This window comes from Callorhinus ursinus, unplaced genomic scaffold, assembly GCF_003265705.2.
Source record: "Callorhinus ursinus isolate GAN/ISIS: 27379988/994484 unplaced genomic scaffold, GSC_fseal_2.0 scaffold9, whole genome shotgun sequence".
Taxonomy (NCBI): Eukaryota; Metazoa; Chordata; class Mammalia; order Carnivora; family Otariidae; genus Callorhinus; species Callorhinus ursinus.
The window spans coordinates 31,102,668-31,130,416 of NW_027397071.1; the positions used below are offsets into that span (position 1 = coordinate 31,102,668).

A 27,749-nucleotide genomic window follows, 5' to 3' on the forward strand; every position below is an offset into this window, starting at 1 on the left:
TCCAAGGACATAACCTTGAGATAGTGATGGAGTATTGAAAGCACCTGCATGGCCTATGTGACTGAGCCCAGTTGGGGCCCCTTTATAAAGCTTTTTAAGATCTGGAGGGCTGTCGCTCAAGCCTCGTATGTAAGCTCCGCTGGTCTTATTAAAACGGCCACCTGCCAACCTGGAGTGACCTGCCTCTTTCTTCCGTCTCTCCCTGCCCTCTGTGTGCGGGTGCCAGTTTCAAAGCACACCAGGAAAGCTCCCGAACCCCCGCCCCCATTCAAGCAATAGTGCTCAGTCATCCCTCTCAAGGTCCCCTACTTCTCCATTTGGGGGCCCCCCTCCACTTTCAAACTGTACAAGGAGTACAAAGGGCCATGACACGAAGGCAGGTGCAGAGTGTTGAGGGGGTATAAACGGTACTGATGATGTTGACTTGATTGAGTCAACAGGTCTGCTGGGGGCCCGAGGCACTGGCTTGCCAGGGCAGGTGTTCAAGGCAGCCTTTCCCCTTCACCCCACCTTCTTGTCCCCATTGGCCAAGACTGCCCAGCCCTTCCTGTGTCAGCCCCTCCCAAGTCCGCTCTGCCCCGAGGCAGGGCCCGCCTTGCTGAGAGTCTCAACCGGAGCCAGCAGGTGGAGGAACCCACTGTCGCCGAGGAGTGGCTGCCGTCATGTCCCCGCCGAAGCTTGGTCACCTGCGCCTCCTTGTCCGCCCACCACATGGCGTCCCCGGGCTCGCTGTGCTATTGCTGCCATTCTGGGCAGGGGCCCACTGCCCTTGCCAGGATCTAGCGTTGTGCCAGCCCATCACCCAGCACCATGACTTCGAGGTCAGTGCCTCTCCCTTGCCCTTTCGGGTCTGGTCCTTATGGCCTGGTAAGAAGTTAGAGCAAAACTCAGCCCTACAAAGAGGTGGTTGTGGGTGCAGTCACCAACTTTGACCACTCCCTGAGGGCCTCTTCATGGATTGCCTTCCTCGTGTGATGAGGAAACTCCGAGAGGTTGAGGCAGGCGTTCAAACCCAGGTCTGACCCCCAAAGGCAAGTTCCTTCCATTGCCCTGCAGTGCCTCTTCGGGGAGCACTCTGGACATACTAGCGAGGAGGTAGGATAATGAGGTATTTCCTAAGTAGCAAGTTCCACCATTTTCTAAGAGAATGAATATTTAGCATGAGAGAATCTCAGCACTCCAACACGCACTGGAATGCAGAATGTTCTACTTACCTTTGCTTTTCCCTATCTACCAGCCCTTCTTCTGGCGCCTCAAAACATTCCAAGAAGGATGGTAAAAATAATTCTCCTTGTACCCACCTAACAATTTATAAGGCTTTGGGGAACTTTAATCAAACACCCTTTCACAGGCAATGTGAAAACCATTTTCACAGTTTGATAACTACAACAGGAGTTGAAGGAGGAAAGGCTTAATCCTGTGAAAAATAATAGACGGAAACGTTTTTGAGGAGCCTCCATGCTGTTCTCCAGAGTGGCTGCCTCCGTTTGCATTCCCACCTACAGTGCAAGAGGGTTCCCCTTTTTCTGCATCCCTGCCAACATCTGTTTCTTCGGTATTAAAGAGGGCACTTGTTTTGATGAGCACTGGGTGTTGTGTATAAGTGATGGAGGGGAATCACTGAATTCTACTCCAGAAACCCATATTGCACTGCATTTATGCTCACTAACTAAAATTTAAATTAAAAAAAGAAAGGAAGAAAGCTTCCTAAAGTAATGGTCAGGAGGCCAGGCAGGGGGAGCGCTCACCTCCTCCTCAAGCACAGACCCAATAGGGAAAGCAGGGGTACTTTGCAGGTGGTGCTACTTTACTACCCTAACAGGGAGAAGAAAGGCTTTCCTCCTTTCTGGCAACAGCCCAATCAATGAGACATCGTTACAACTTAGCCAATCAAAAGCCACTATACTTCAAACTCCCAGTTTACTCCAATTGATATTTTGTTTATAACAGTCTTCCTAACTTCCCCTTTTCCTCCAAAAAGAGTGTTTTTCTCCTTTGTTTTGTGGTTTTGCTGTAGCTCTTTGTCCTGGTTTGTAATTCTCTGCTATTCCCAAATAAACACTTCTTTGCTGGTAAAATAGCTGAGTTTTTTTAAGGTTGAAATTACTTAGTGATCAGAGGTGGGATCCAGAGAAGATCACAGCAGCTCTGAGGCTGGTAAGCAAACAACCTGTGCTCATTGCTTTCTTGCCGACCCTGGGGTTTGAAGGTAAGTTTTTTCCTGGATTTCAAGCTCCATGTTTTGTGTTTGAGTTTTCCAGACATTATTTGGGATTTGTTTTAAGGCCATGTTTTTGTTTGTTTTCTGGGAGTACTCGGCCCTTGGTAGGACTCCTATTTGGAACTGGACTGTTCCTACTGGAACTGTGCTGGCCTTTGGTCTGATTCCTTCTGGAACCAGGCTGTTCTGCTGAAACTGCTGTTTAGGAATTTTTCTCTTTAGAGAAAAACCTTAGGAAATGGGATCCCAGTCATCAGAATGCTTTGAGGGTGCCCCCGGCCAGGCTCTGGCCAGTTTTGTTTTAAAAAAACTATGGTCTCAGGGCACCTGGGTGGCTCAGTTGAGCAGCTGCCTTTGGCTCAGGTTGTAATCTCGGGGTCCTGGGATCAAGCCCCGTGTAGGGTTCCCTGCTCAGTGGGGAGCCTGCTCCTTCTGCCTCCCCCGCCCCTGCTGGCTCGCTCTTGCACTCTCAAATAAATAAAATCTTTAAGAAAACAAAAAAACTATGGTCTCTCTCATATGCATTTATAACTAAATGGACTGACTTAACCAAAATGTAGAACATCAATGGCCATTATGGGGAATTTCGATCTCCCCAAACCTGCTTTACTCAAAGTTAGCTATGGCTCCAAAACAAAAAACTGAATGGGATGCTTATTTTAAATGGTACCTCGAGGCTTCTAGATGTTCTTAGGATTCTAAGTTTGCCTCTTTGAAAGATACTATTTCTAACCTAACTGAGGCAAACAATTGAAAGGAGTCTAAATGGCTTCTGAGGCCCCCTTTCCCTCCCTCATCTTCTTTGCAGACATGAATCTCTGTCTCCTTCCTCTCCTGAGCCTCTTAAAAACCATATTCTTTATTTTTTTAAACTTTATTTTTTATTTATCAGAGAGAGGGAGAGAACACATGAGTGAGAAGGGCAGAGGGAGAGGGAAAAGCAGACTCCCCACTGATTGCTGAGCAGAGAGCCCAAGGTGGGGCTCGATCCCTGGACCCTGAAATCATGACCTGAGCTGAAGGCAGACGCTTAACCGACTGAGCCACCCGTGCCCCAGAACCTTCCTCTTTAAAGTTTTTGTTGACCTAAACAAAACCCAAGTTTCTTATGATCCCTGGACTAAGGCCGAATTGTGAGCCATAAAGTTTCCTAAAGTGACTGAGTACCCCATAAATTTGCTGAAGAATTTAGCATATTCAGACTTCATTTCTCAGATTTCTATCAACTAGTCCACCTGCTTAGTGGTGAGGACCAGGCCAAATATTGGATGAAACTAACCCTGAGGTAACATCCTGATGGTGATTTAGAAAAACCCCAAACTTTTGACAAGATGCTAGAACACTCACTGGAAATCTCTACTGAGCAATTAGAGTAGCTTTTGTTAAGCCTGCTGATTGAAACAAGATTCAAGCTTATACACAAAGACCTGACAAACCTGTTTATGATTATTACAATCAACTCCAAATTGTATTTTAAGAATATTCTGGTCTTTCTGTAGATGTTGAATCCACCTGGGTAGCATTTCATTCTGTTTATTAATGGTCTTAACTGGGACCTTTCTCTTTTAGTTAAAAGGATCAGGATGAAATAAGAAACTTACCACTCCAGATTTAGTTAATCTGGCAAATCCGCTCACTCACATCCTTGATGAACCACCTAAAAGAAAGACTGCTAAAAATCTCAGTTTTCAACTCCAGCAAATGAAGACCCCTAAACAAAACCAAAATTCCCGTAGTTTCTGTTGTTACCTCTCTAAAGAGCCAGGGCATTGGGAAAAAGTTTTATGAATTTAAGCATTCTTAAATGGTACCTTCAGCCTTCTTGTTGGCCTTTCCAATGTCCTCTTAATTCCCGGTAACAGAGTTCCAAGGAATTATAGGGGCTCTTCTCAATCCTCCCTCTTCATTGGCTTCAGAGAAACCACTCTCCAGAACTGGAAATGAAAATCTGTTTTTATTGATACCAGAGCTACTCTCAGTGCTTAACCCCACTGCTACAGAGCAGCCCCTGCCTTAGAGCACTAAAACAGTTCAAATAGTGGGGGGGTCTCTAATAAATCTCAACAAGATCCTGTCTCTGAACCTTTTCCCTTTTGTGTAGGCCCTTTGAGACCTACTATTTTTCTCTTTAGTTATTCTACCTCCATTTATTGGGCTGAGATTTCTTAGAAAAGTATCATGCCAATATTTTTCTCAGTAGGGAAAAATAATTCTAGAATTTGACAACAGTAATGAAAAGAGCCAACCAAGGAAATTAAATGACCCTTCAACATATTTTATTTATTTGTATTGGCAAGCTACCATCCTTTTTATGGGCAAAAGCCTCAATTGATACTGGCAAAATCCCCAGTGCACCTCCCATCAAGATTCAAATCCCTTAAAACCTCTCCCATAATTAATGCCCTGTCAATAAGCCTCTCAAGGAGACATCAAGTCCATAATAGAATATTACAATGCTCGGAGCTTCATCATCTCCTGCAGTAGTGCCTGTAATACCCCTATTTTAGCTACGAGAAAACCCAATGATGAGGATGGAGGTTTGCCAAAGACCTCCAAGCAATAAATAACATTGTTATTTCTTGGCACCCTGTGGCTCCTAACCCCCTCCCCCATTTAGCCAAGGGTAAAATTGCAAACATTTATACTGTTATGTTTTGGGGGTAGCTCATGACTTTGGAATATTATGGGGACAATGGGCTGTCCTTATCTCCAATGGAAATAAAATTTAAAATGGCTCCTATGTCCAAAATTTATTAGATGCCATATTTTTGTTGACTGCCCTGGCTCTAAAGGTTCCTGGGCATTTCAGACTCACTCCCTGGAGGACAAAGTAATCCACCTCACTATTTCTGCCAAAATTGCTCTTCTCAAGGAAATCATTGGCCAAACCTCTGCCATAGCTCAAAGGGATGTTCTCTCAAATGATAATTTTGGAAAAATTGACAAGAAATACCCAACAATTGGCCCTAGAGAAGGGAAAAATATTGGAAATCTAGTAATTCTTGGCTCCATAAAAAGACAACTCTGTTGTGGGCCAAATAACACCATGGCCCTACCAGAAATTCTAAAATTTCCTGTACTTAACCACTGTACATGCATTGAACAATTGGTCTACTGACAAATGATAGCATTTATGAACAAATTTTGGTGGGGAAAAGTTAATGAGGCTTTCCAAAGTGCCTACCATCCAGAGAAATCTGTTCCTACAAATGCATTTTGTACAACTTCCCCTCTCATGGATAAATATATTTTAGTCATGGTTTGTGTGTTTTCTCACTGGACCAAAGTTTTCTAAGTCAGGCCAATGCTTCTGTCAGAAAAGATTATACCTGGGACACCCCTCTCAAATATTTCAGTGATTGGGGAACCTATTTTACTGGTCAGGTTCTATGCTGTTTGGCTGGTTTTACAACACTTTCATTGTGCATATTGTCCTCAATCCTCAGGGTTAGTCACATGCACTAATGGCACTATTAAGATTCAACTGGCAAAATTAATAGAGATCCTCCAAATACCTTGGCCTAAAGCACTACTGTTGGTCCTCTAAATCTCAGATCTACCCCCATTTGAACTCCTCGCTCTCACCCTTGTAATAGTCATAGGGCATCCAGTGCACTTTGCCCCGCCTCCTCTGACCCACAGTTAATAAAAGGAGATATATACTTCAATATTGTAAAGGTCTAATTGCTTCTATTAAAAATAACTATACTTTGTTTAAAATTTTTTAAATTCCAGTATAATTAGCATACAGTGTTGTATTAATTTCAGGGTGTACAATATGGTGATTCAACAATTCTGTACATTACTCAGTGCTCATCATAAGTATGTTCTTAATCCCTTTCACCTATTTTACCCATCACTCCATCCCCCTCAGTATCCATCAGTTCTCTATTTTTAATTTTTTAATTTTTTAAATTTAATTATGTTAGTCACCATACAATACATCATTAGTTTCTGATGTGGTGTTCCATGATTTACTGTTTTCATGTAATACCCAGTGCTCCATGCAGTACGTGCCCTACTTAATACCCACCACCAGGCTAACCCATCCCCCCACCCCCCTCCCCTCTAGAACCCTCAGTTTGTTTCTCAGAGTCCATCGTCTCATGGTTCGTCTCTCCCTCAAACTCCCCCCCCTTCATTTTTTTTTCCCTTCCTTCTCCTAATGTCCTCCATGCTATTCCGTATGTTCCACAAATAAGTGAAACCATATGATAATTGACTTTCTCTGCTTGACTTATTTCACTTAGCATAATCTCCTCCAGTCCCATCCATGTTGATGCAAAAGTTGGGTATTCACCCTTTCTGATGACTGAGTAATATTCCATTGTATATATGGACCACATCTTCCTTATCCGTTCATCTGTTGAAGGGCATCTCGGCTTTTTCCACAGTTTGGCTATTGCGGACATTGCTGCTATGAACATTGGGATGCATATGGCCCTTCTTTTCACTACATCTGTGTCTTTGGGGTGGATACCCAGGAGGGCAATTGCTGGGTCATAGGGTAGCTCTATTTTTAATTTTTTGAGGAACCTCCACACTGTTTTCCAAAGAGGCTGTACCAACTTGCATTCCCACCAACAGTGTAAGAGGGTTCCCCTTTCTCCACAACTTCTCAACATTTGTCATTTCTTGCCTTGTCAATTTTTGCCATTCTAACTGGTGTAAGGTGGTATCTCAATGTGGTTTTGATTTGAATTTCCCTGATGGCTAATGACGATGAACATTTTTTCATGTGTCTGTTAGCCATTTGTATGTCTTCTTTTGACACGTGTCTGTTCATGTCTTCTCATTTTTTGATTTATTCGTTTTTTTGGGTGTTGAGTTTGAGAAGTTCTTTATAGATCTTAGAAATCAGCCCTCTGTCTGTAGCGTCATTTGCAAATATCTTCTCCCATTCTGTGGGTTGCCTCTTTGTTTTGTTGACTGTTTCCTTTGCTGTGCAGAAGCTTTTTATCTTGATGAAGTCCCAAAAGTTCATTTCTGCTTTTGTTTCACTTGCCTTTGGAGATGTATCTTGAGAGAAGTTGCTGTGGCCGATGTTGGAGAGGTTACTGCCTATGTTCTCTAGGATTTTGATGGATTTCTGTCTCACATTGAGGTCTTTCATCCATTTTGAGTTAATCTTTGTGTATGGTGTTAGAGAATGGTCAAGTTTCATTCTCCTATATATAGCTGTCCAATTTTCACAGCACCATTTATTGAAGAGACTGTCTTTTTTCCATTGCATATTTTTTCCTGCTTTGTCAAAGATTATTTGACCATAGAGTTGAGAGTCCATATCTGGGCTCTCTATTCCATTGGTCTATATGTCTGTTTTTGTGCCAGTACCATGCTGTCTTGGTGATCACAGCTTTGTAATATAGCTTGAAATCAGGCAACATGATGCCCCCAGCTTTTTCTTTTTCAACATTTTCTTGGCAATTCAGGGTCTTTTCTGATTCCATACAAATTTTAGGAATGTTTGTTCCAGCACTTGAAAAATGTCATTGGAATTTTGATTGGGATGGCGTTGAAGGTATAGATTGCTCTGGGCAGCATAGACATTTTAACAATGTTTATTCTTCTGATCCATGAGCATGAAATGTTTTTCCATCTTTTTGTGTCTTCAATTTCTTTCCTGAGTGTTCTGTAGTTCCTAGAGTATAGATCCTTTACCTCTTTGGTTAGGTTTATTCCAAAGTATCTTATGGTTTTTGGTGCTATTGTAAATGGAATCATTTCTCTAATTTCTTTCTACAGTTGCATTGTTAGTGTATAAGAAAGCAACTGATTTCTGGGTATTGATTTTGTATTCTGCCACATTACTGAATTGCTGTATGAGTTCTAGTAATTTGGGGGTGGAGTCTTTTGGGTTTTGCACATAAAGTATCATGTCATCTGTGAAAAGAGAGAGTTGGACTTCTTTTTTGCCAATTTGAATACCTTTTTTTTTTTGTTGTCTGATTGCTGTTGCTAGGACTTCTAGTACTATGTTGAACAATAGTGGTGAGAGTGGGCATTCTTGATGTGTTCCTGATCTTAAGGGAAAGGCTCTCCTCTTTTCCCCATTGAGGATGATATTCGTTGTGTGTTTTTCATAGATGGATTTTATGAACCCAGGGAATGTTCCCTCTATCCCTATACTCAAGAGTTTTAATCAGGAAAGGATGCTGTATTTTGTCAAATGCTTTTTCTGCATCTGTTGAGAGGACCATATGGTTCTTCTCTCTCCTCTTATTAATGTGTTCTATCACGTTGATTGATTTGCGAATGTTGAACCACCCTTGCATCCCAGGGATAAATCTCACTTGGTCGTGGTAGATGATCCTCTTAATGTATTGTTGGATCCTATTAGCTAGGATTTTGTTGAGAATTTTGGAATCCATATTCATCAGGGATATCGGTCCGAAATTCTCCTTTTTGATGGGGGTCTTTGCCTGGTTTGGGGATTAAGGTAATGCTGGCCTCATAGAATGAGTCTGGAAGCTTTCCTTCTGTTTCTGTTTTTTGAAACAGTTTCAGGAGAATAACTATTATTTCTTTTTTGAATGTGGTAGAGCTCCCCAGGGAATCCATCAGGCTCTGGACTCTTGTTTTTTGGGAGGTTTTTGATCACTGCTTCAATCTCGTTACTGGTTATTGGCCTATTCAGGTTATTAAGTTCTTCCTGTTTCAGTCTTGGGAGTTTGTAGGTTTCCAGGAAGGCATCCATTTCTTCCAGATTGCTCAATTTATTGGCATATGGTTGTTGATAATAATTTCTAATAATTGTTTCTATTTCCTTGGTGTTAGTCGTGATCTCTCCCCTTTCATTCATAATTTTATTAATTTGCATTCTTTCTCTTTTCTTTTGGATAAGTCTGGCCAGTGGTTTATCGATCTTATTAATTCTTTCAAAGAACCAGCTTCTAGTTTCATTGATCTGGTCTACTGTGTTTCTGGTTTCTAATTCATTGATCTCTGCTCTAATCTTAATTATTTCTCTTCTAATGCATGGCTTAGACATTGTTTGTTGCTTTTTCTCTAGTTCTTTAAGGTGTAAAGTTAGTTGGTGAATTCAGGATTTTTCTATTTTTTTTGAGTGAGACTTGGATGGCTATGTATTTCCCCCTTAGGACTGCCTTTGCAGTGTCCCATCGGTTCTGGACCAATGTATTTTCGTTCTCATTGGTTTCCATAAATTGTTTAAGTTCTTCTTTGATTTCCTGGTTGACCCAAACATTCTTGAGCAGAGTGGTCTTTAGCTTCCAAGTGTTCGAATTTCTCCCAAATTTTTTCTTTTGATTGAGTTCCAGTTTTAAAGCATTATGGCCTGAGAATATGCAGGGAATAATCTCAATCTTTTGGTATTGGTTGAGACCTGATTTGTGACCCAGTATGTGGTCTATTCTGGAGAAAGTTCTGTGTGCGCTCAAGAAGGATGAGTATTCTGTTGTTTTAGGGTGGAATGTTCTGTATATATCTATGAGGTCCATCTGGTCCAGTGTGTCATTCAAAGCTCTTGTTTCTTTGTTGATTTTCTGCTTAGATGATCTGTCTATTGCTGAGAGTGGAGTATTGAGGTCTCCTACAATTAATGTATTATTATCAGTAGGACTCTTTATTTTGGTTAACAGTTGGCTTATGTAGATGGCTGCTCCCATTGGGGGCATAGATATTTATAATTGTTAGATCTTCTTGTTGGATAGATCCTTTAAGAATGATATAGTGTCCTGTGTATCCAACTAAAGTCTTTAGCTTAAAATCTAATTTGTCTGATATAAGAATTGCTACCCCAGCTTTCTTTTGAGGTCTGTTGGCATGGAAGATGGATCTCCATCCCTTCACTTTCAGTCTGGATGCATCTTTAGGTTCAAAATGAGTCTCTTGTAGACAGCATATGGAGGGGTCCTGTCTTTTTATCCAGTCTGCAATGCTGTGCCGTTTTATGGGCCCATTTAGGCCGTTCACGTTAAGAGTGATTATTGAAAGATATGAATTTGTCATCATGTTGCCTGTGAAGTCCTTGTTTCTATAGATTGTCTCTGTAAATTTCTGTTCTATTTCAGTTTCTCCCTGGCTTCCTCTTTTTCCTTCTTTTCTATCAATTTGTCTTCTAAATTACTAATTCATTCTTCTGCCTCGCTTACCTTAGCTGTTAGATTGTCTAGTTTAGATTGAATCTCACTGATAGTATTTTTAAGTTCTGCCAATTCAGCTTTCATTTCTGCCCTTAGAGACTATGTTGCCATTAATCAATTTCTCCATTCTAGCTATTGTCTTCATAACTGCTACCCTGAAGTCCATCTCCGACATCTTGGTTGTATCTGTATCCATTTGTAAATCTGTGGCAGAAGTCACAGTCTCTGAGTCTTTCCTATTTTGGGGGTTCCTCCTCCTAGTCATTCTTTTGAGGGGTGGTCGAGGGAATGTACAGAGTCCAAATTATTGACCACAACCCAAGCAAGATGCACCTGTTTTATAGGCACCTTAGAGTTGTTGGCCTCTTGTTCTCCCAGCCTGTCTTCTGGGAGAGGGGCCTGCCTCGCTGTTACTCAGGCAACCCTGTTTGGGCAGAGTTGCTCTGCCCCCTGTGGTGGGGGATGGGCTCAGTGAAAACTGTTTTTGGGGGGCTTTTGTTCTCTGGCGGCTTTCCGCGTCTCTTCTGAGAGAGCAGAAGAGATCGTTTCCAACCCCCTGCCTCAGAACAGAGAGATCACAGTCTGTTCTTCAGTGAGTTCTCCAGGCCACACTATCTCCATTTCTGTCCCTGCTGCTATAAACTGCGGTGTCCTGGATTTTGCACCCCTCAGCAGCCCTCCCAGTCCTCACCTCCAGGTCAGGGCTCATCTCTGCCCTTTGGTGCTTCTAAAACAGCCAGCCACCCCCAGTTCGCAGGCACAGCCCCACCACTCCAGGTTTCAGCCTGGGGGGCTGCCCTAAAGTCCTTTCCTCGCTGCTACCTGTCTGTGAGTCTGTGCCCCATCCCCAGCGTGGGAGGCTTTTGCTCACCAGCAGTGTAGGATCCCCATGGCTCCCTCCCTCTTCCATTTATCTTCAGATATGTGCCTGTGGAATCACAGCTCCCCGCTTCATATCTTGAAAGCAACTGCCTGCGATATTCTGTTTGTAGAGATCCAGATATATCTTTTAACATCTCAGGCTGATTTGGTGGGGTGTTCAGAGTGGTCTGGTAGATATCCAGCTCAATTCAGGGAACCAGTTGGAATAGGGTCCCCTACTGCTCCGCCATCTTTATTCTCTGGTCTCTATTTAACAATGGTTTTTTTTTTTTTGTCTTTTTTTTCTTTGTTTCTTAAATTCCACATATGAGTGAAATCATATGGATTTGTCTTTCTCTGACTTATTTCCCTTAGCATTATACCCTTTAGATCCATCCATGTTGTTGCAAATGGCAAGATATCATTCTTTTTGATGGTGGAGTAATATTCCAGTGTGTGTGTGTGTGTGTGTGTGTGTGTGTGTACGTGTACATGTGTGTACACACTACACCTTTATTCGTTCATCTATCGGTGGATACTTGGACTTCTATAATTTGGCTATTGTAGTAGATAATTCTGTAATAAACATGGGGTTGCATATATCTTTTTGAATTAGTATTTTGTATTCTTTGGGTAAATACCCAGTAGTGGAACTGCTACATCCTAGGGAAGTTCTATTTTTAATTTTTTGAAGAAGCTCCATACAGTTTTCCACAGTGGCTGCACCAGTTTGCTTTCCCACGAAGAGTGCATGAGGGTTCCTTTTCCTCCACAGCCTCACCAACACTTGTTTCTTGTGTTTTTGATTTTTGCCATTCTGACAAGTGTGAGGTGATATCTCATTGTGGTTTTGTTTTGCATTTCCCTGATGATTAGTGATGTTGAGCATATTTTCATGTGTCTGTTGGCCATCTGAAAGTCTTCTTTGAAGAAATGTCTGTTCATGCCTTCTGCCCATTTTTAATTGGATTATTTGGGGTTTTGGGGTTCTTTATATAATTTGGATACCAACCCTTTATCAGATATGTCATCTACAAATATCTTCTCCCATTCAATAGGTTGCCTTTTAGTTTTGTTGACTGATTCCTTCAATGTGCAGAAGCTTCTTATTTTGATGTAGTCCCAATAGTATACTTTTGCTTTTATCCTCTTGCTTCAAGAGATCTATCTAGAAAAATGTTACTATAGCCAATATCAGAGAAATTACTGCCTGTATTCTCCTCTAGGATTTTTATGGTGTCAGATCTCACATTTAATCCATTTTGAGTTTATTTTTCTGTATGATATGAGAAAATGGTCTGGTTTCATTATTTTGCATGTAGCTGTCCAATTTTCCCAACATCATTTGTTGAAGAGACCATCTTTTTCCAATTGCATTTTCTTGTCTCCTTTGTCAAAGATTAATGTCCATATAATTGTGGGTTTATTTCTGGGCTCTATTATTCTGTTCCACTGATCTATGTGTCTGTTTTTGTGCCAGTACCATACTGTTTTGATTACTGTAGCTTTGCAGTATATCTTGAAATATAGGATTGTGATACCTCGAGTTTTGTTCTTTTTTTCAAGATTACATTGGCTATTTGAGGTCTTTTGTGGTTCCATAGAAATTTTAGTATTATTCTAGTTCTTTGAAAAATGCTGTTGGTATTTTGATGGGGACTGCATTAAACCTGTAGATTGCTTTGGGTAGTATGGACATTTTAACAATATTGGTTCTTCCAATCTATGAGCATGGAATATCTTTCAATTTGTGTTGTCTTCAATTTCTTTCATCATTGTTTTATAGTTTTCAGAGTATAGGTCTTTCACCTCCTTGGATAAGTTTATTCCTAGGTATTTTATTATTTTTGGTGCAATTATAAATGGGATTGTTTTCTTAATTTCTCTTTCTGCTACTTCATTACTGTATAGAAATGTAATGGATTTCTCTATTGATTTTACATCCTGAAATCTTACTGAATTCATTTATCACTTTTAGTAGCTTTTTTGGTGAAGTTTTTAGGGTTTTCTATATATAGTGCTATGTCATCTGCAAATAGTAACAGTTTTAGATCTTCCTTACCAACTTGGATGCATTTTTATTTCTTTTTCTTGTCCTATTGCTGTGGCTAGGACTTCCAGAACTATGTTGACTAAAAGCGGGGAGTGTGAACATCCTTGTCTTGTTCCTGATCTTAGGGGGGAAGCTCTCAGTTTTTCACCATTGAATATGATGTTAGCTGTGGGTTTTTCTTATATAGCCTTTATTTTTTGAGGTATTTTCCCTCTAAATTTGTTTTCAGTTGAATGGATGTTGTACTTTGCTGAATGCATTTTCTGAATCTATTGAAATGATCATATGGTTTTTATCCCTTGTTGACGTGATGTATCATGTTGATTGATTTGTGAATATTGAATCACTCTTCTAGCCCAGGAATAAATCCTGGGGAATGATTTTTTTTTAATGTATTGTTGGATTTGGTTTGCTAATAGTTTGTTGAGGATTTCTTGCATCTATATTTACCAGAGATATTGGCCTGTAGTTTTTTTTTTTTTTTTTTTTTTTTTTGGTAGTGTCTTTGGTTTGGGTATCTGGGTAATGCTGGCCTCATTGGATGAATTTGGAAGCTGTCTTTCCTCTTCTATTTTTTTGGAATAGTTTGAGAAGAATAGATATTAACTCTTCTTTAAATGTTTGGTAGAATTCACCTGTGAAGCCATCTGATCCTGGATTTTCGTTTGTTGGGCATTTTTTGATTATTGACTCAACTTCATTGCTGGTAATCAGTCTGTTCAAATTTTCTATTTCTTTCTAATTCAGTTTCAGGAGGTTATATGTCTCTAGGAATTTATCTATTTCTTCTAGGTTGTCCCAATTTTTGTCATATATTTCTGTGTTGCTGGTTGTTACTTCTCTTTTATTTCTGATTTTGAGTCTTCTCTTTTCTTTTTTTTTGATAGTTTTGGCTAAAGTTTATTAATTTTGTTTATCTTTTCAAAGTAGTGGCTCCTGATTTCATCGATCGGTTCCAATTTTTATTATGTCCATCTTACTGGTTTTGGGTTTGTTTTGTTCTTTTTCTAGCTCCTTTAGGTGTAAAGTTAGGTTGTTTGAGATTTTTCTTATTGAGACAAGCCTCTATTCCTCTAAAATTTCCTCTGAGAACAGCTTTTGCTGCATCCCAAAGATTTTAGATGGTTGTGTTTTCATTTTCATTTGTCTCCATGTATTTTATTTCCTCTTTGATTTCTTGGTTGGCTGTCTCATTGTTTAGTAGCATATTGTATTACCTCCATGTATTTGTGGTCTTTCCAGATTTTTTCTTGTGGTTGATTTCTCATCTCATAGCATTGTGATGAGAAAAGATGCATGGTATGACTTCTATCTTTTTGAATTTGTTGACTTATTTTGTGGCCTCACATGTGATTTATCCTGGAGAATGTTTCATGTGCCCTTGAAAAGAATGTGTATTCTGCTGTTTCAGGATGGAATATTCTGAATATATTAGATCCATCTGGTTCAATGTGTCATTCAAAGCCACTGTTTCATTGATTCTGTTTAGATAATCTATCCATTGATGTAAGTAGGTTGTTAAAGTCCCTTCCTATTATTGCATCGCTACTGATTACTTCGTTTGTTATTAGCTGCTTTATGTATCTGGGTGCTCTCTTGTTGGGTGCATAAATGTTTACATTTGTTATATCTTCTTGTGGGATTGTCCCTTTTATTATATAGTGTCTTTATCTCTTGTTATAGTCTTTATTTTAAAATATTTTGTCTGATGTAAGTATTGCTACCTCAGCTTTCTTTTCATTTCCATTTGAATGAGAAATGCCTTTCTATCCCTTCAGTTTCAACCTGCATGTGTCTTTATGTCTAAAATGAGTCCCTTGTAGGAAGCATAGAGATGGGTCTTGCTTTTTTTTTTTTTTTTTTTTTTTTTAGTAGGCTGAATGCTCAGTGTGGAGCCCAATGTGGGCTGAGATCAAGAATCAGATGCTCAACTGACTGAGCCACCCATGTGCCCTGGGCCTTGCTTTTTTATCCATTCTGTCACCTTATGTCTTTTGATTGGAGCCTTTAGTCCATTTACATTCAAAGTAATTATTGATAGGTATGTACTTATTGCCATTTTGTTACTTGTTTTTCAATTGTTTTTGTAGTTTTTTTCTGTTCCTTTCTTCTCTTGCTCTCTTCCTCCACAGTTTGCTGGCTTTCTTTAATGATATACTTGGATTTCTTTCTATTTTTTGTATATCTGTTTCTGGTTGTTGATTTGGTTACAGTTAGGTTCATATATAACATCTTAGGCATTTATCAGTCTATACTAAATGGATAGTCACTTAAGTTTGAATCCATTCTGAAAGCACTAAATTTTTACTCCTCTCCCCTTCATGTTTTCAGTATATGGTATCCTACTTTACATCCTTTTATTTTGTGAATTCCTTGACTGATTTTTATAGATATATTTAATTTTACTGATTTTGTGTTTCCTACTTTTCTTTCTCTTTCCACTCAAAGAGTCCCCTTTAACATTTCCTATTTCTATAGCACTAGATTAGTGGTGATGAATTCCTTCAACTTTTGTTTGTCTGGGAAACTATCTTTCCTTCTATTCTGAATGAAAACCTTGCTGGATAGAGTATTCTTGATTGCAGATTTTGTTTGTTTTTTTAGCACTTTGAATATATCATGCTGCTCTCCTCTGGTCTACAAAGTTTCTGCTGAAAAATCAGATAACCTTATGGGAGTTCCCTTGTATGTAACTGTTTGCTCTTGCTACATTTAAAATTCTCTGTTGACCATTCCTTTTTACCATTTTAATTACTGTGTGTCTTGATGTGGACCTCCTTGGCTTGATTTTGTTGGGGGTTCTCTGTGCCTCCTACATCTGGATATCTGTTTTCTTCCCAAGATTCAGGAAGTTTTAAACTATTACTTCAAATACATTTTCTGTCCCCTTTTCTCTCTCTTCTCCTTCTGGGATCCTATAATGCAAACGTTATTATGCTTGATGGTGTTTTTGAGTCCCCTTTCATCTATTTTCATTTTGGGTTTATTTATTTATTTATTAGTTATTTAGTCTCCTGTTCAGCTTGATTGCTTTCTATTACTCTGTCCTCCAGGTCACTGATCTATTCTTCTGTTTCTTCTACTTTACTATTTATTCCCTCTAGTGTTTTTTAATTTCAGTTATTAAGTTCTTACTAGAACTTAGATGAACCTGATTCATTCTTTTTGATGTTTTCTGTCTCTTTGTTGAGGGTCTGACAGAGGTCCTTCACTCTTTTCTCAAGTCCAGTGAGTATCTTTATGACACTTTAAATTCTCTATCAGGCATATTACTTATCTGTTTCATTTAGCTCTCTTCCTGTGGTTTTGTCCTGTTCTTTCATTTGGGACATATTCCTCTCCTCATTTTGACTCTTTGTGTCAGTTTCCTGTGTTAGGAAAGTCAGCTACATCTCTTGCTCTTGAAAGTAGTGGCCTTATGAATAAGAGGTTCTGTGGTGCTCTGCAGTGCAATGTCCCCTGTTCACCAGAACCTGGTGCTTCAGGGATGCCTCCTATGTGTGTTGTATGCACCCTGCTATTGTGCCTCAGCTGTGTTTGCCTTCAGTCCAGTCATCTGCAATGGCCCTTTTTGCCTCTTGTGGGCAGAGCTTAGTACCTGTGTTGTTAGAGGGTTAGTCTGGGGCTGCCTTTGGCTTGAGTTGAGTTTGACCAGGTGTTTTCCAGGGATGCAGTAGCGTGGAACTATAGGACACTTTTTCTGTGTGGTCCCCTGAGAAGCTTTGGTGGGCAGGGCCATCAGATGTCTGCCCCTAGCCTACTGCTGGGGCTGCAGTTGGACTGGTCTGTGTAGTTATCTTCCCCTCTCCCAAGGGCAGGGAGTCATTTTGGAGTGATGCTGGCCCCTGTTGGGGCTGCTGGTAGACTTCCAGGTTTGTGGCACCACTTTAGATGGGCTCAGGCTAAGGTTGTATTGGAGGGGGAAGATCTGCAGGAGAATGTGGGGGCAGGATGCATGGTGCCAGCAAGGTTTGTGCTGGTCCAAAGTGGGAGAGGAGCTGCAGCCACCCAGGAAACCTGCCAAGGCCAGCCAGTTTGTGGAGGGGCAGACCTACAGAAGAACGTGGGGGTGAAGCATGCTGTTAGCAAGCTAGGTAGAGAGTGTTCCTGCAGCACTGTCTTCTGCAGTTGTCTGTGTATCTAGTCTAGGGGAAGGAAATGGCATCTACCAGCTCTTTTGTTGTTAAAGTCTCCCAAAGATCCCTGCCCCTCCAACACACACTATTATTAAGTAAATCTCCTTCTTGTATACTCCTGGTGTTTTTCAAACTGCTGCTCTATGCTGTGTCTTAGAGGGGCTCTTTGGTGTGCTGTCTCTTTAAGGGTGAGAACTCAGTTTCCTATTGCCCTCTAGCTCTCTCAGAGCCAAGCCAGCTGATTTTTTTAAATTCCAGGTATTAATCCCCTTTGATGGTAAGAATTCATGAAATTTGGCCTCTCCCATTTTCAAAGCCAAATGTTATGGGGATTTGTCTTCCCAATGTGGATTCCCTGTGCCCAGGTTGCCCGGTATGGGGTCTGCTCCCCACTGCTCCCTGTACCTATGGCATCCCTCCCTCCCATGGACAGTCCTGTGGGTCAGATTGGCTCCTGAAATTGGCTTACTGAAATTCAATAAATATTTGCTAAATCAATGAATTAACATCTTATTTGGAATAAAATGATGAGACTTCTGTGCTTCTAGAAGTATCTGGGCGGGGAGTGGGGGTTGGATACTGGTGAAACATAACATCTACCACCTTAGAACTATTCTAAGAAGTCTGTCTCACCAAAAACCATTCATAGTAAATGCAGGATCTGGTACATTTGTATAGATGGAGTAGCTCCATCTACAGCAGCCAGAAACAAGTACTAACCAACCTCCCTTTCTCTTACTTTACTCATTCATTAGTTTCAAAGTCCTGTTAATTTTGCCCTTAGGATCTTCCCTATCTGTTCATTTATCTTATTTATCTCTGCCTTTCTACAAGTTTAATTTGAGGTCATCATCTCCTGCATAGATTCTTCTAACAGATTTCCTATTATTCTTTCAGTTTTAGCCTCTGTTTCCACTTCAGCTGAAGGTATTTTTCTAAAATGTATATATAAATGCATACCTAAAATGTATACATTCTCCTTTTAAAACCCTTCCCCTCAGGATAATGTACTAATTTTTCAGGAGAGTTTACAAGGCCTTTTATGACTTAACCCTGCCTACCACTCTTTGGTTCTTTATTGCTATCTCCTTCCAAATTCAAGGTGTCAGCTATACCTAATACTTACTTATGCAATCACCATGCTTTCTCTGCCTCCAGGTCTTGGCTCTTTCCATTATTTCTTCCTAGCCCTACTTTTGAGGCCTGGCTAATTTTTCCCACCACCAATTATATTAGGACACCTATGTCTTGTTTGATGTTGTACTCTTAATGCCTGGCATATGATCAGTGTTTAATGTTATTTTGGGTGGTCAGCATTGTATTCTTCTTGGTTTAAGTGATGATGCTTATCTTTGCTGTTTTGGCAGGTGTTTGCTTTCGATGTTGGAAATAAAACTTGGAAATTTTATGATTGGTCACAGATTACAACTGTGGTGATTTTTGGAAAATATGACCCAGAACTTATGTGTTATGCTCATTCACATGGAGCCAGAGTAGTGCTAAAAGGTGAGTTACAGTTTTTACCAGATGTGTCCAGCCAATAAGTCAATTTACTTGCATTGTTTGCCATCCTGACTTTCCAAATCCCTTTTCATGTTTATCTGGTATATTTTTTATCATCCTAAAATTAACCTTATATACTAATTCATTTCACAGATTTTTTTAAAAGATTTTATTTATTTATTTGACAGAGACAACAAGAGAGGGAACACAAGCAGGGGCAGTGGGAGAGATAGTTAAAATAACTATCTATGAGGGCGCCTGGGTGGCTCAGTCGTTAAGTGTCTGCCTTCGGCTCAGGTCATTATTCTGGAGTCCCGGGATCGAGTCCCACGTCGGGCTCCCCACTCAGAGGGGAGTCTGCTTCTCCCTCTGACCCTCCCCCCTCATGCACTCTCTCTCCCCCATTCTCTCAGATAAATAAATAAAATCTTAAAAAAAAATAAGCCACTATGATTTTGAGCAAAATGTGAATCCTAATTAGCATGATGACTTTTAGCTAGTCATAGTCTTCAATTTCTACTTCTAATTTGAGAATTATATTACTAATTATTCATAATGGTTATTTTGGAGATTGAGCAATGACTTTCTATTATTTTGGTATATTATTTCTCTACTTCAAAAACTTAAGTCGGGGGCTTAGTATTCCAAAGTAATGAGATGTTTTAAAGGTTTTGTGAAATAAATGTCATTAAACTGCAAAAAGCATATATGCACAAAAGATGTATATTTCTTCCATAGGAGATGCACCCTTAAAGGGTATCACTGATCCTATTTTCAGAGCATCCTGGATAGCTCAAAAAGTTAAGTTGGCCAAAACACAATATATGGATGGAATTAATATAGACATAGAGCAAGAAGCTAATTGTTTATCACCGGAATATTATGCATTAACCACTTTAGTCAAAGAAACCACAGACTCTTTCCATCGTGAAATTAAGGGATCACAGGTAAAAGTTCATTTATTATTTTTTGGATCTCCTTATTTTCCCTATCAAAATGTATTCATGAAAGTATGACTAATAGAATCTCAGCTTTACTGAGTAGGAGAGAATTTCAGCACATATATCCTCAAAATATTTTCTGGAACTTTTGAGGTTCTTAGAGTTTTACAGAATTTTAAGGTGCCCTGTTCTCTGTCCATATGAAGACACAGCATTGAGATTATTCTCCCTACTTGCCTTGCAGCAGGGTTAGAGATATTAAATAGGCAATTGGATCAGCAAGAATCAGGAAGTGCTTAGCTGTCCAGGCCCTGCTTTCACTAGGGTAGGACAGAAATAGCTCTTGCCTAAGAGTAGACATAGTTCTGGGGAAGTGTCTCACTCACTTCATAGGCTCTAAAGCACCTGACGTCCAAGAAAGCTCTAAGTACTAACTCCATATAATTTGACAGAGCTATGACCAAGCCTTCCCCATTGCCATAGTGAGCATGATTACAGCAGATCACAGCAGAAGGCATTTTGCAAGGCAATATATGGGTAATAAAAGATAATGTGGCCTTGGATCAGTGATCTCAAACCTGACCACATATTAAGATAACCAAGTCTTTCTTTTTTTTTTTCCTTTTTTTGAGAGCATGCAAGCAGGCAGGGGAGGGGCAAAGGGAGGAGCAGAGAGAATCTTAAGTAGGCTCCATGCTCAGCACAGAGCCTGGTTCCAGGGCTTGATCTTATGACCCTGAGATCATGACCTGAGCCAAAATCAAGAGCCACACACTTATCCGACTGAGCCACCCAGGCACCCCAACATAACCAAGTCTTTAAACAGACACACACACACACACACACACACACACACACACACTGCAATGAAGCAAGTCAAATGAACTTTTTGGCTTTCCAGTACATATAAAGTTATGTTTACTCTTTACTATAGTCTATTGAGTGTGCAATAGTATTACATCTGAAAAATAATGTAAATACCTTAATTAAAAAATACTGTATTGCTAAAAATGCTAACCATCATCTGAGCTTTTCAGCAAGTTGTAATCTTTTTGCTGGGAAAGGGTCTTGCCTTGATGTTAATGGCTGTGACTGACCAGGGTGGTGGTTGCTAAAGGTGGGGGAGGCTGTGGCAATTCCTTAAAACAAAAATGAAGTTTGCTGCACTGATGGACTCTTCCTTTCACAAACAATATCTTTGTATCATGCAATGCTGTTTAAATAGCATTTTACCCACAGTAGGACTTCTCCCAAAATTGGAGTCCATTCTCTCAAATCTTGCTGCTGCTTTATTGACTAAATGTATGTAATTTTCTAAATCTTCTGTTGTCATTTCAACGATCTTCATAGCATCTCCACCAGTAGATTCCATCTCAAGAAACCACTTTCTTTGCTCATTCATAAGAAGCAATTCCTCATTTGTGAAAGTTTTATCATGAGATAGCAGCCATTCAGTCACATCTTCAGGCTCCACTTCTACTTCTAGTTCTCCTGCTAGGTCTACCACATCTACAGTTACTGCCTCCATGAAAGTCTTAAACCCCTCAGCGTCCTCCCTGAGGGTAGGTATCAACCCTCCTGTTCCAAACTCCTCTTACTGTTAATATTTTGATTTTTTCCCCCATGAATCACAAATGTTCTTAATGGCATATAGAATGGTGAATCCTTTCCAGAAGGTTTTCAATTTACTTTGCCCGGATCCTTCAGCAGAATCATTGTCTGTGGCAACTGTAGTCCTACTAAATATGTTTTTTAAATAATAAGATTTGAAATTTGGAATGACTATTTGATCCATGGGCTGCAGAATGGATGTTGTGTTAGCCAGCATGAAAACAACATGCATCTCATTGTCTATCTCCATCAGAGCTCTTCAGTAACCAGGTACGTTGTCAATGAGTAGTCATATTTTGAAAGGAATCTTTCTTCAGTAGCTCTTAATCGTGGGCTTAAAACATTCAGTAAACCATGTTGTAAACAGATGTGCCCATATCCAGGCTTTTTTTATTCCATTTATAGAGCACAGGCAGAGTAGATTTAACATAATTCTTAAGGGGCCTAGGATTTTCAGAATGGTCAATGAGAAATGGCTTCAACTTAAAGTCACTAGCTACTTTAGCCCCTAATGAGAGACTCAGCCTGTCCTATGAAGCCTTGAAGCCATGCATTGACTTCTTTCCAGGTATGGAAGTCCTAGATGGCATCTTCCTCCAATAGAAGGCTGTTTTGTCTACCTTAAAAATCTGTTGTTTAGTATAGCCACCTTCATTAATTACCTTAGCTAGATCTTCTAGATAATTCACCACAGCTTCTATATCAGCACTTGCTGCTTCACGTTGTACTTTTTTTTTTTAATGGAAAAAACTTCTTCCCTTAAACCTCATGAAACAAACTCTGTTGCTCCAAACTTATTTTTGCAGCTTCCTTACTTCTCCCAACCTTCACAGAATTCAAGGCCTTATTCTCTGGATTAGGCTATGGCTTAAGGGGATGTTTTGGGTGGTTTGATCTTCCATCCAGACCACTACAACTTTTTCCATATCAGCAATATGGCTGTTTTGCTTTATTTTTTTAATTTTTAATATTATTTTAATTATTTTATTATGTTAATCACCATACGTTACATCATTAGTTTTTGATGCTTTCTTATAATACATGTGTTCACTGGAGTAGCACTTTTAATTCCTTCAAGAACTTTTTGCTTTCACAACTTGGCTGTTTGGCACAAGAAGCCTAGCTTTTGGCCTTTCTCAGCTTTTGACAAATTTTCCTCACTAAGCTTAATCATTTTTGCCTTTTTTTTTTAAAGATTTTATTTATTTGACAGAGAGAGACACAGCGAGAGAGGGAACACAAGCTCGGAGAGTGAGAGGGAGAAGCAGGCTTCCTGCTGAGCAGGGAGCCCGATGTGGGGCTTGAACCCAGGACCCTGGGATCATGACCTGATCCGAAGGCAGATGCTTAATGACTGAGCCACCCAGGCACCCTTCATTTTTGCCTTTTTATTCGAAGTGAGAGACGTGTGACTCTTCCTTTCACTTGAACACTTAGAGGCCATGTAGAGTTATTAATTTGTTCTAATTTCAACGTTATTGTGTTTCAGGGAATAGGGAGGCCCAAGAAGAGGGATAGAGACAGGGAAACAACCAGTGGGTGAGGCAGTCAGAACACACACATTTATGGCTTGTTTGCCATCTTATATGGGCATGGTTTGTGGCACCCTAAACTTATTACAATAGTAACATTAAAAATTACTGATCACAAATCAGAACAAATAATGAAAAAGTTTGATATATTGTGAGATTTACCAAAATGTGACACAGAGACATGAAGTGAGCAAATGCTGTTGGAATAATGGTGCTGATAGACTTGCTTGATGCAGGGTTGCCAAAAACTTTAAATCTGTGTAAAAAAAAAAAAACAGTATCTGTGAAACATAATAAAATGAGATATACCTATACAAGACTAAATAGTGAGATTTTTGAAGGTGGGGACCAGCTCCTTTCTAACACAATGTTAAAAATTGTTTATTTAGTGAATAAATGATATCTGCCTTTCAAATATTTAAAATCTAGTTAAGTAGGAAATATATACATATGAAATATATATTCTATTTCATATAAATAGGTTTAGAGTCACTGGTTTATACTATCTGAGAATCACCTGATAAACCAACTCGAGAGATTGATTCAGTAGGTCTGGCATAGAGCCTAGGAACTGTATTTTTACCAACTGTGCTAGGTGATTTTGGTACAATTGGTCAACATGAATTTGAGATTCACTGGAAAATAATAAATGATATAAGGACTGATATCTCTGTGGCTTTATGTAAGCAAGGAAGTTTTATCAGTATAGAAACTGGCTTTTCAGCTGAGTACAATTTATTACCTATTTATTTACCCCATCTCCCCACACACTCCCCTCTCGCAACTACCAGTTCTCTGTATTTAGAAGTCCGTTTTTTGTTTGTTCCTTTGTTCACTTGTTTTGTTTCTTAAATTCCACATATGACTAAATCATATGGTATTTGTCTTATTTCACTTAGCATAATACCTTCTAGGTCCATCCATGTTGTTGCAAAGAGTAGGATCTCATTCTTTATGGCTGAGAAATATTCCATCATATATATAGAGAGAGGGAGGGAAAGAGGGAGAGAGAGGGGGAGACAGACATAGAAGCATACCCGCATCTTTATCCCTTCATCTATGGATAGACACTTGGATCGCCTCCATATCTTGACTATTGTAAATAATGCTGCAATAAACACAGGGATGCACATATCTTTGAGTTAGTGTTTTCATTTTCTTTGGGTAAATACCCAGTAGTGGAATTACTGGATCATATGGTATTTGTTTTTAATTTTTTTGAGGAAACTCCATACTGTTTTCCATAGTGAATGCACCAATCACATCCTCACCAACAGTGCACAAACATTCTCCTCATCCTTGTCAATACTTATTTCTTGTCTTTTTGATAGTAGCCATTCTGATAGGTGATATCTCCTTGTGGTTTTGATTTGCATTTCCTTGATGATTAGTAATGTTGAGCATCTTTTCATGTGTCTGTTGGCCATTTGTATGTCATCTTTGGAAAAATGTCTATTCAGGTCCTCTGCCCATTTTTAATTGGACTATTTGTGTTTTGGGTGTTGTGTACACTTTTTACATATTTTGGGTATTAATCCCTTATTGGATAGATCATTCACAAAAATCTCCCATTCAATAGGTTTTTCATTTTGTTGATGGTTTACTTCACTGTGCAAAAGCTTTTTATTTTGTTGTAGTCCCAATAGTTCATTTTTGCTTTTGTTTCCCTTGCCTGTGGAGGCATATCTAGAAAAATGTTGCTAAGGCTGATTTCAAAGAGATTACTAGACATGTTTTCTTCTAGAAGACTTTTGGTTTCAGGTCTCACATTTAGATCTTTAATTCATTTTGAGTTTATTTTTGTATATGGTTTGAGAAAGTGGTTCAATTTCATTTTTTTTTTTTGCATGTAGTGTGTTATTTTCTGATTACCATCTGTTGAAGAAGAGACTTTCTTTTCCCCATTGTATATTCTTGCCTCCTTTGTTGTAGATTAATTGACCATATAAATGGGGGTTTATTTCTGGGCTTTGTATTCTGTAACATTGATCTTTGTGTCTCTTTTTGTGCCAGTACCATACTGTTTTGATTATTATATAGTGTATTTTGAAATCTGGAATTGTGATCCTTCCAACTTTGTTGGTTGTACCATAAGTATTTTAGTATTTATTCTAGTTCTGTAAAAAAAAAAAAAAATGGTACTTGTATTTTGGTAAAGATTGCATTAAATCTGTAGATTGCTTTGGGTAGTATGGACATTTTAACAATATTAATTCTTCCAATCTATGAGCATGGATTATCTTTCCATTTGTGTCATCCCCAATTTCTTTCATAAATGTTTTATAGTTTTTAGAGTACAGGTTTTTTACCTCCTTGGTTAAGTTTATTCCTAGGTATTTTATTTGATTCTTGGTACAACTGTAGATGGAATTATTTCTTAATTTCTCTTTCTGCTACTTCATTATTAGTGTATTGAAATGCAACAGGTTTCTGCATATTAATTTCATATCCTGCAACTTAACTCATTTATCAGGTCTAGTTTTTGGTGCAGTCTTTAGGGTTTTTTTATATATAGTATCATGTTATATGAAAATAGTAACAGTTTTACTTCTTCCTTACCAATGTGGATGCCATTTATTTCTTGTTTGATTGCTACAGCTAGGACTTCTAATATTATATTGAATAAAAGTGGTGAGTGTGGACACCCTTGTTTCTGAACTTAGAGGAAAAACTGTTTTTCACCATTGAGTATGATCTTATCTGTGGGTTTTATCATATATAGCTTTATCATGTTGAGGTATGTTACCTCTAAACCCCCTTTGAGAGTTTTTATCATGAAAGGATATTGAATTTTGTCAAATGCATTTTCTGCATCTATTTTGATCATATGATTTTATCTTTCATTGTGTTAACTGTGGTATATCATGTTGGTATGTGGATATTGAACCATTCTTGCATCCCTGGAATAAATCCCACTTGGTGGATGATTCTTTTAATATATTGTTGAATTTGCAACAATATAGTGTTGAATATTGGCTTGCTAATATTTGGTTGGCTTGTTTTCTCTTTTTTGTTTTGTCTTTGTCCTGTTCTGGTGTCAGGGTCTCATATAAGGAATGTGGAGTCTTTTCTTTTTTTCGGAAGAGTTTGAGAAGAATAGGTTACCTCTTTTTTCAATGTTTGGTAGAATTCACCTGTAAATACATCTGGTTCTGGACTTTTGTTTGTTGGGAGATTTTGGATTATAAATTCAATTTTGTTGCTATTAATTGGTCTGTTCAGATTTTTTATTTCTTCCTAATTTCATTTTGGGAGGTAGGTTCTTTATTTCTAGGAATTTACCCATTTCTTTTAGGTTGTCCAATTTGCATATAGTTTTTCAGTAGTAGTTTATTATAATCTTTTATATTTCTGTGGAGTTCTTCTATTTCTGATTTGAGTCCTCTGTCTTCTTGATGAGTTTCACTAAAGTTTTAACTTTATCTTTTCAAATAGTTTCATTTATCTTTTTTTAATTCTCTATTTCATTTATTAATCTGATCCTTATTAATTTCTTCTAACTTTGAGCTTTTTTCCCCTAGTTCCTTTAGTGTAAGGTTGAAGTGTCTATTTGAGATCTGTCTTGTTTCTTGAGGTAGTCCTGAATTGCTATAAACTTCCCTCCGACTGCTTTTGCTGTGTCCCATAGATTTTGGACCATTGTATTTTCATATTTGTCTCCATGTATTATCTATTTCCTCTTTCTTTAACTCATTTGTTGTTTAGTGGCATGTTTTTAGCCTCCATGTGTTTGCTTTTTCCAGATAATTGATTTCTAGTTTCATTCCATCGTGGTTAGAAAATGTTTAATATGATTTCAGTTTTCTTGAATTTATCAAGACTTGTTTTGTGGCCTAACACGTGATCTATTTTGAAGAATATTCCATGTATGTTTGAAAAGAATGTGTAATCTGTTGATTTTATGTCTGGATGATCTATCCATTGATGTATGTGGGGTTTAAATTCTTCTACCATTATGTATTGCTGTCCATTTTTTCCTTTATGTCTGCTGTTAATATTTGCTTTATGTAGTTAGGTGCTCCAATGTTGGCTGCATAATAGATTTTTACAACTGTTGTATCCTCTCATTGGATTGATCCTTTTATCATTATGTATGTTCACCTCAGTCTCGTTACAGACTTGTTTTAAAGTCTATTAGGTCTAAGAGTTGGTACCCCACTTTTATTTTATTTTATTTTATTTTATTTTATTTTATTTGACAGAGAGAGAGTGAGTAGCAGAGGGAGATGGTGAAGCAGACTCCCCACTGAGCAGGGAGCCTGACACGGAACTTGATCCCAGGACCCTGGGATCAGGACCTGAGCCGAAGGCAGACGCTTAACCAACTGAGCCACCCAGATGCCCCCACCTTTTTTCCCCCTTCCATTTGCCTGGGCTATTTCCCATCCTGTTACTTTCAGTCTCTATGTGTCTTTATGTCTGAAATGAATCTCTTGCAGGAACATATTGATGGGTCTTGTTTTTGTTTTGTTTTGATGGGTCTTGTCTTTTTTTAACCATTTTGTCTAGGTCTTTTGGAATATTTACACCATTTACATTTAAAGTAATTATTTTTTTAAAGATTTGAAGATTTATTTATTAGAGAAAGCCTGTGCACAGGTGGAAGGGGCAGAGGGAGAAGGAGAGAAAGAGTCTTAAGCAGACTCCACGTTGAGCATGGAGCCTGACACGGGGCTTGATCTCATGACTCTGAGATCACAACCTGAGCCAAAACCAAGAGTTGTACGCTTAACCAACTGTACCACCCAGATGACTCTAATTTTTTTGGTAGTTTTTGTCCCTTTCT

The 27,749-nt window shown here is 38.9% G+C and overlaps 2 protein-coding genes across 6 annotated transcripts in view; one reads left to right on the forward strand and one right to left on the reverse strand.

Annotated features, from left to right (window-relative positions):
- The first annotated feature begins 406 nt into the window (after positions 1-406).
- Positions 407-27,749, forward strand: part of CTBS (chitobiase) — a 36,066-nt gene continuing 8,723 nt past the window's right edge. Inside the window, exons 1-3 of the mRNA XM_073896417.1 lie at positions 407-821; positions 18,744-18,882; positions 19,618-19,826. Of these exons, the coding sequence (XP_073752518.1) occupies positions 663-821; positions 18,744-18,882; positions 19,618-19,826 (507 nt within the window). The 5' untranslated portion in view covers positions 407-662. The remainder of the gene's footprint in view (positions 822-18,743; positions 18,883-19,617; positions 19,827-27,749) is intronic.
- Positions 22,805-27,749, reverse strand: part of SPATA1 (spermatogenesis associated 1) — a 55,717-nt gene continuing 50,772 nt past the window's right edge. For 4 of the 5 annotated variants that reach the window (XM_073896409.1, XM_073896403.1, XM_073896411.1 and 1 more), the window contains one exon: positions 22,805-23,219. In XM_073896409.1, coding sequence (XP_073752510.1) covers positions 23,122-23,219 — 98 coding nt within the window. In that variant the 3' untranslated portion in view covers positions 22,805-23,121. The remainder of the gene's footprint in view (positions 23,220-27,749) is intronic. The other variant, XM_073896408.1, reaches the window with a different exon arrangement.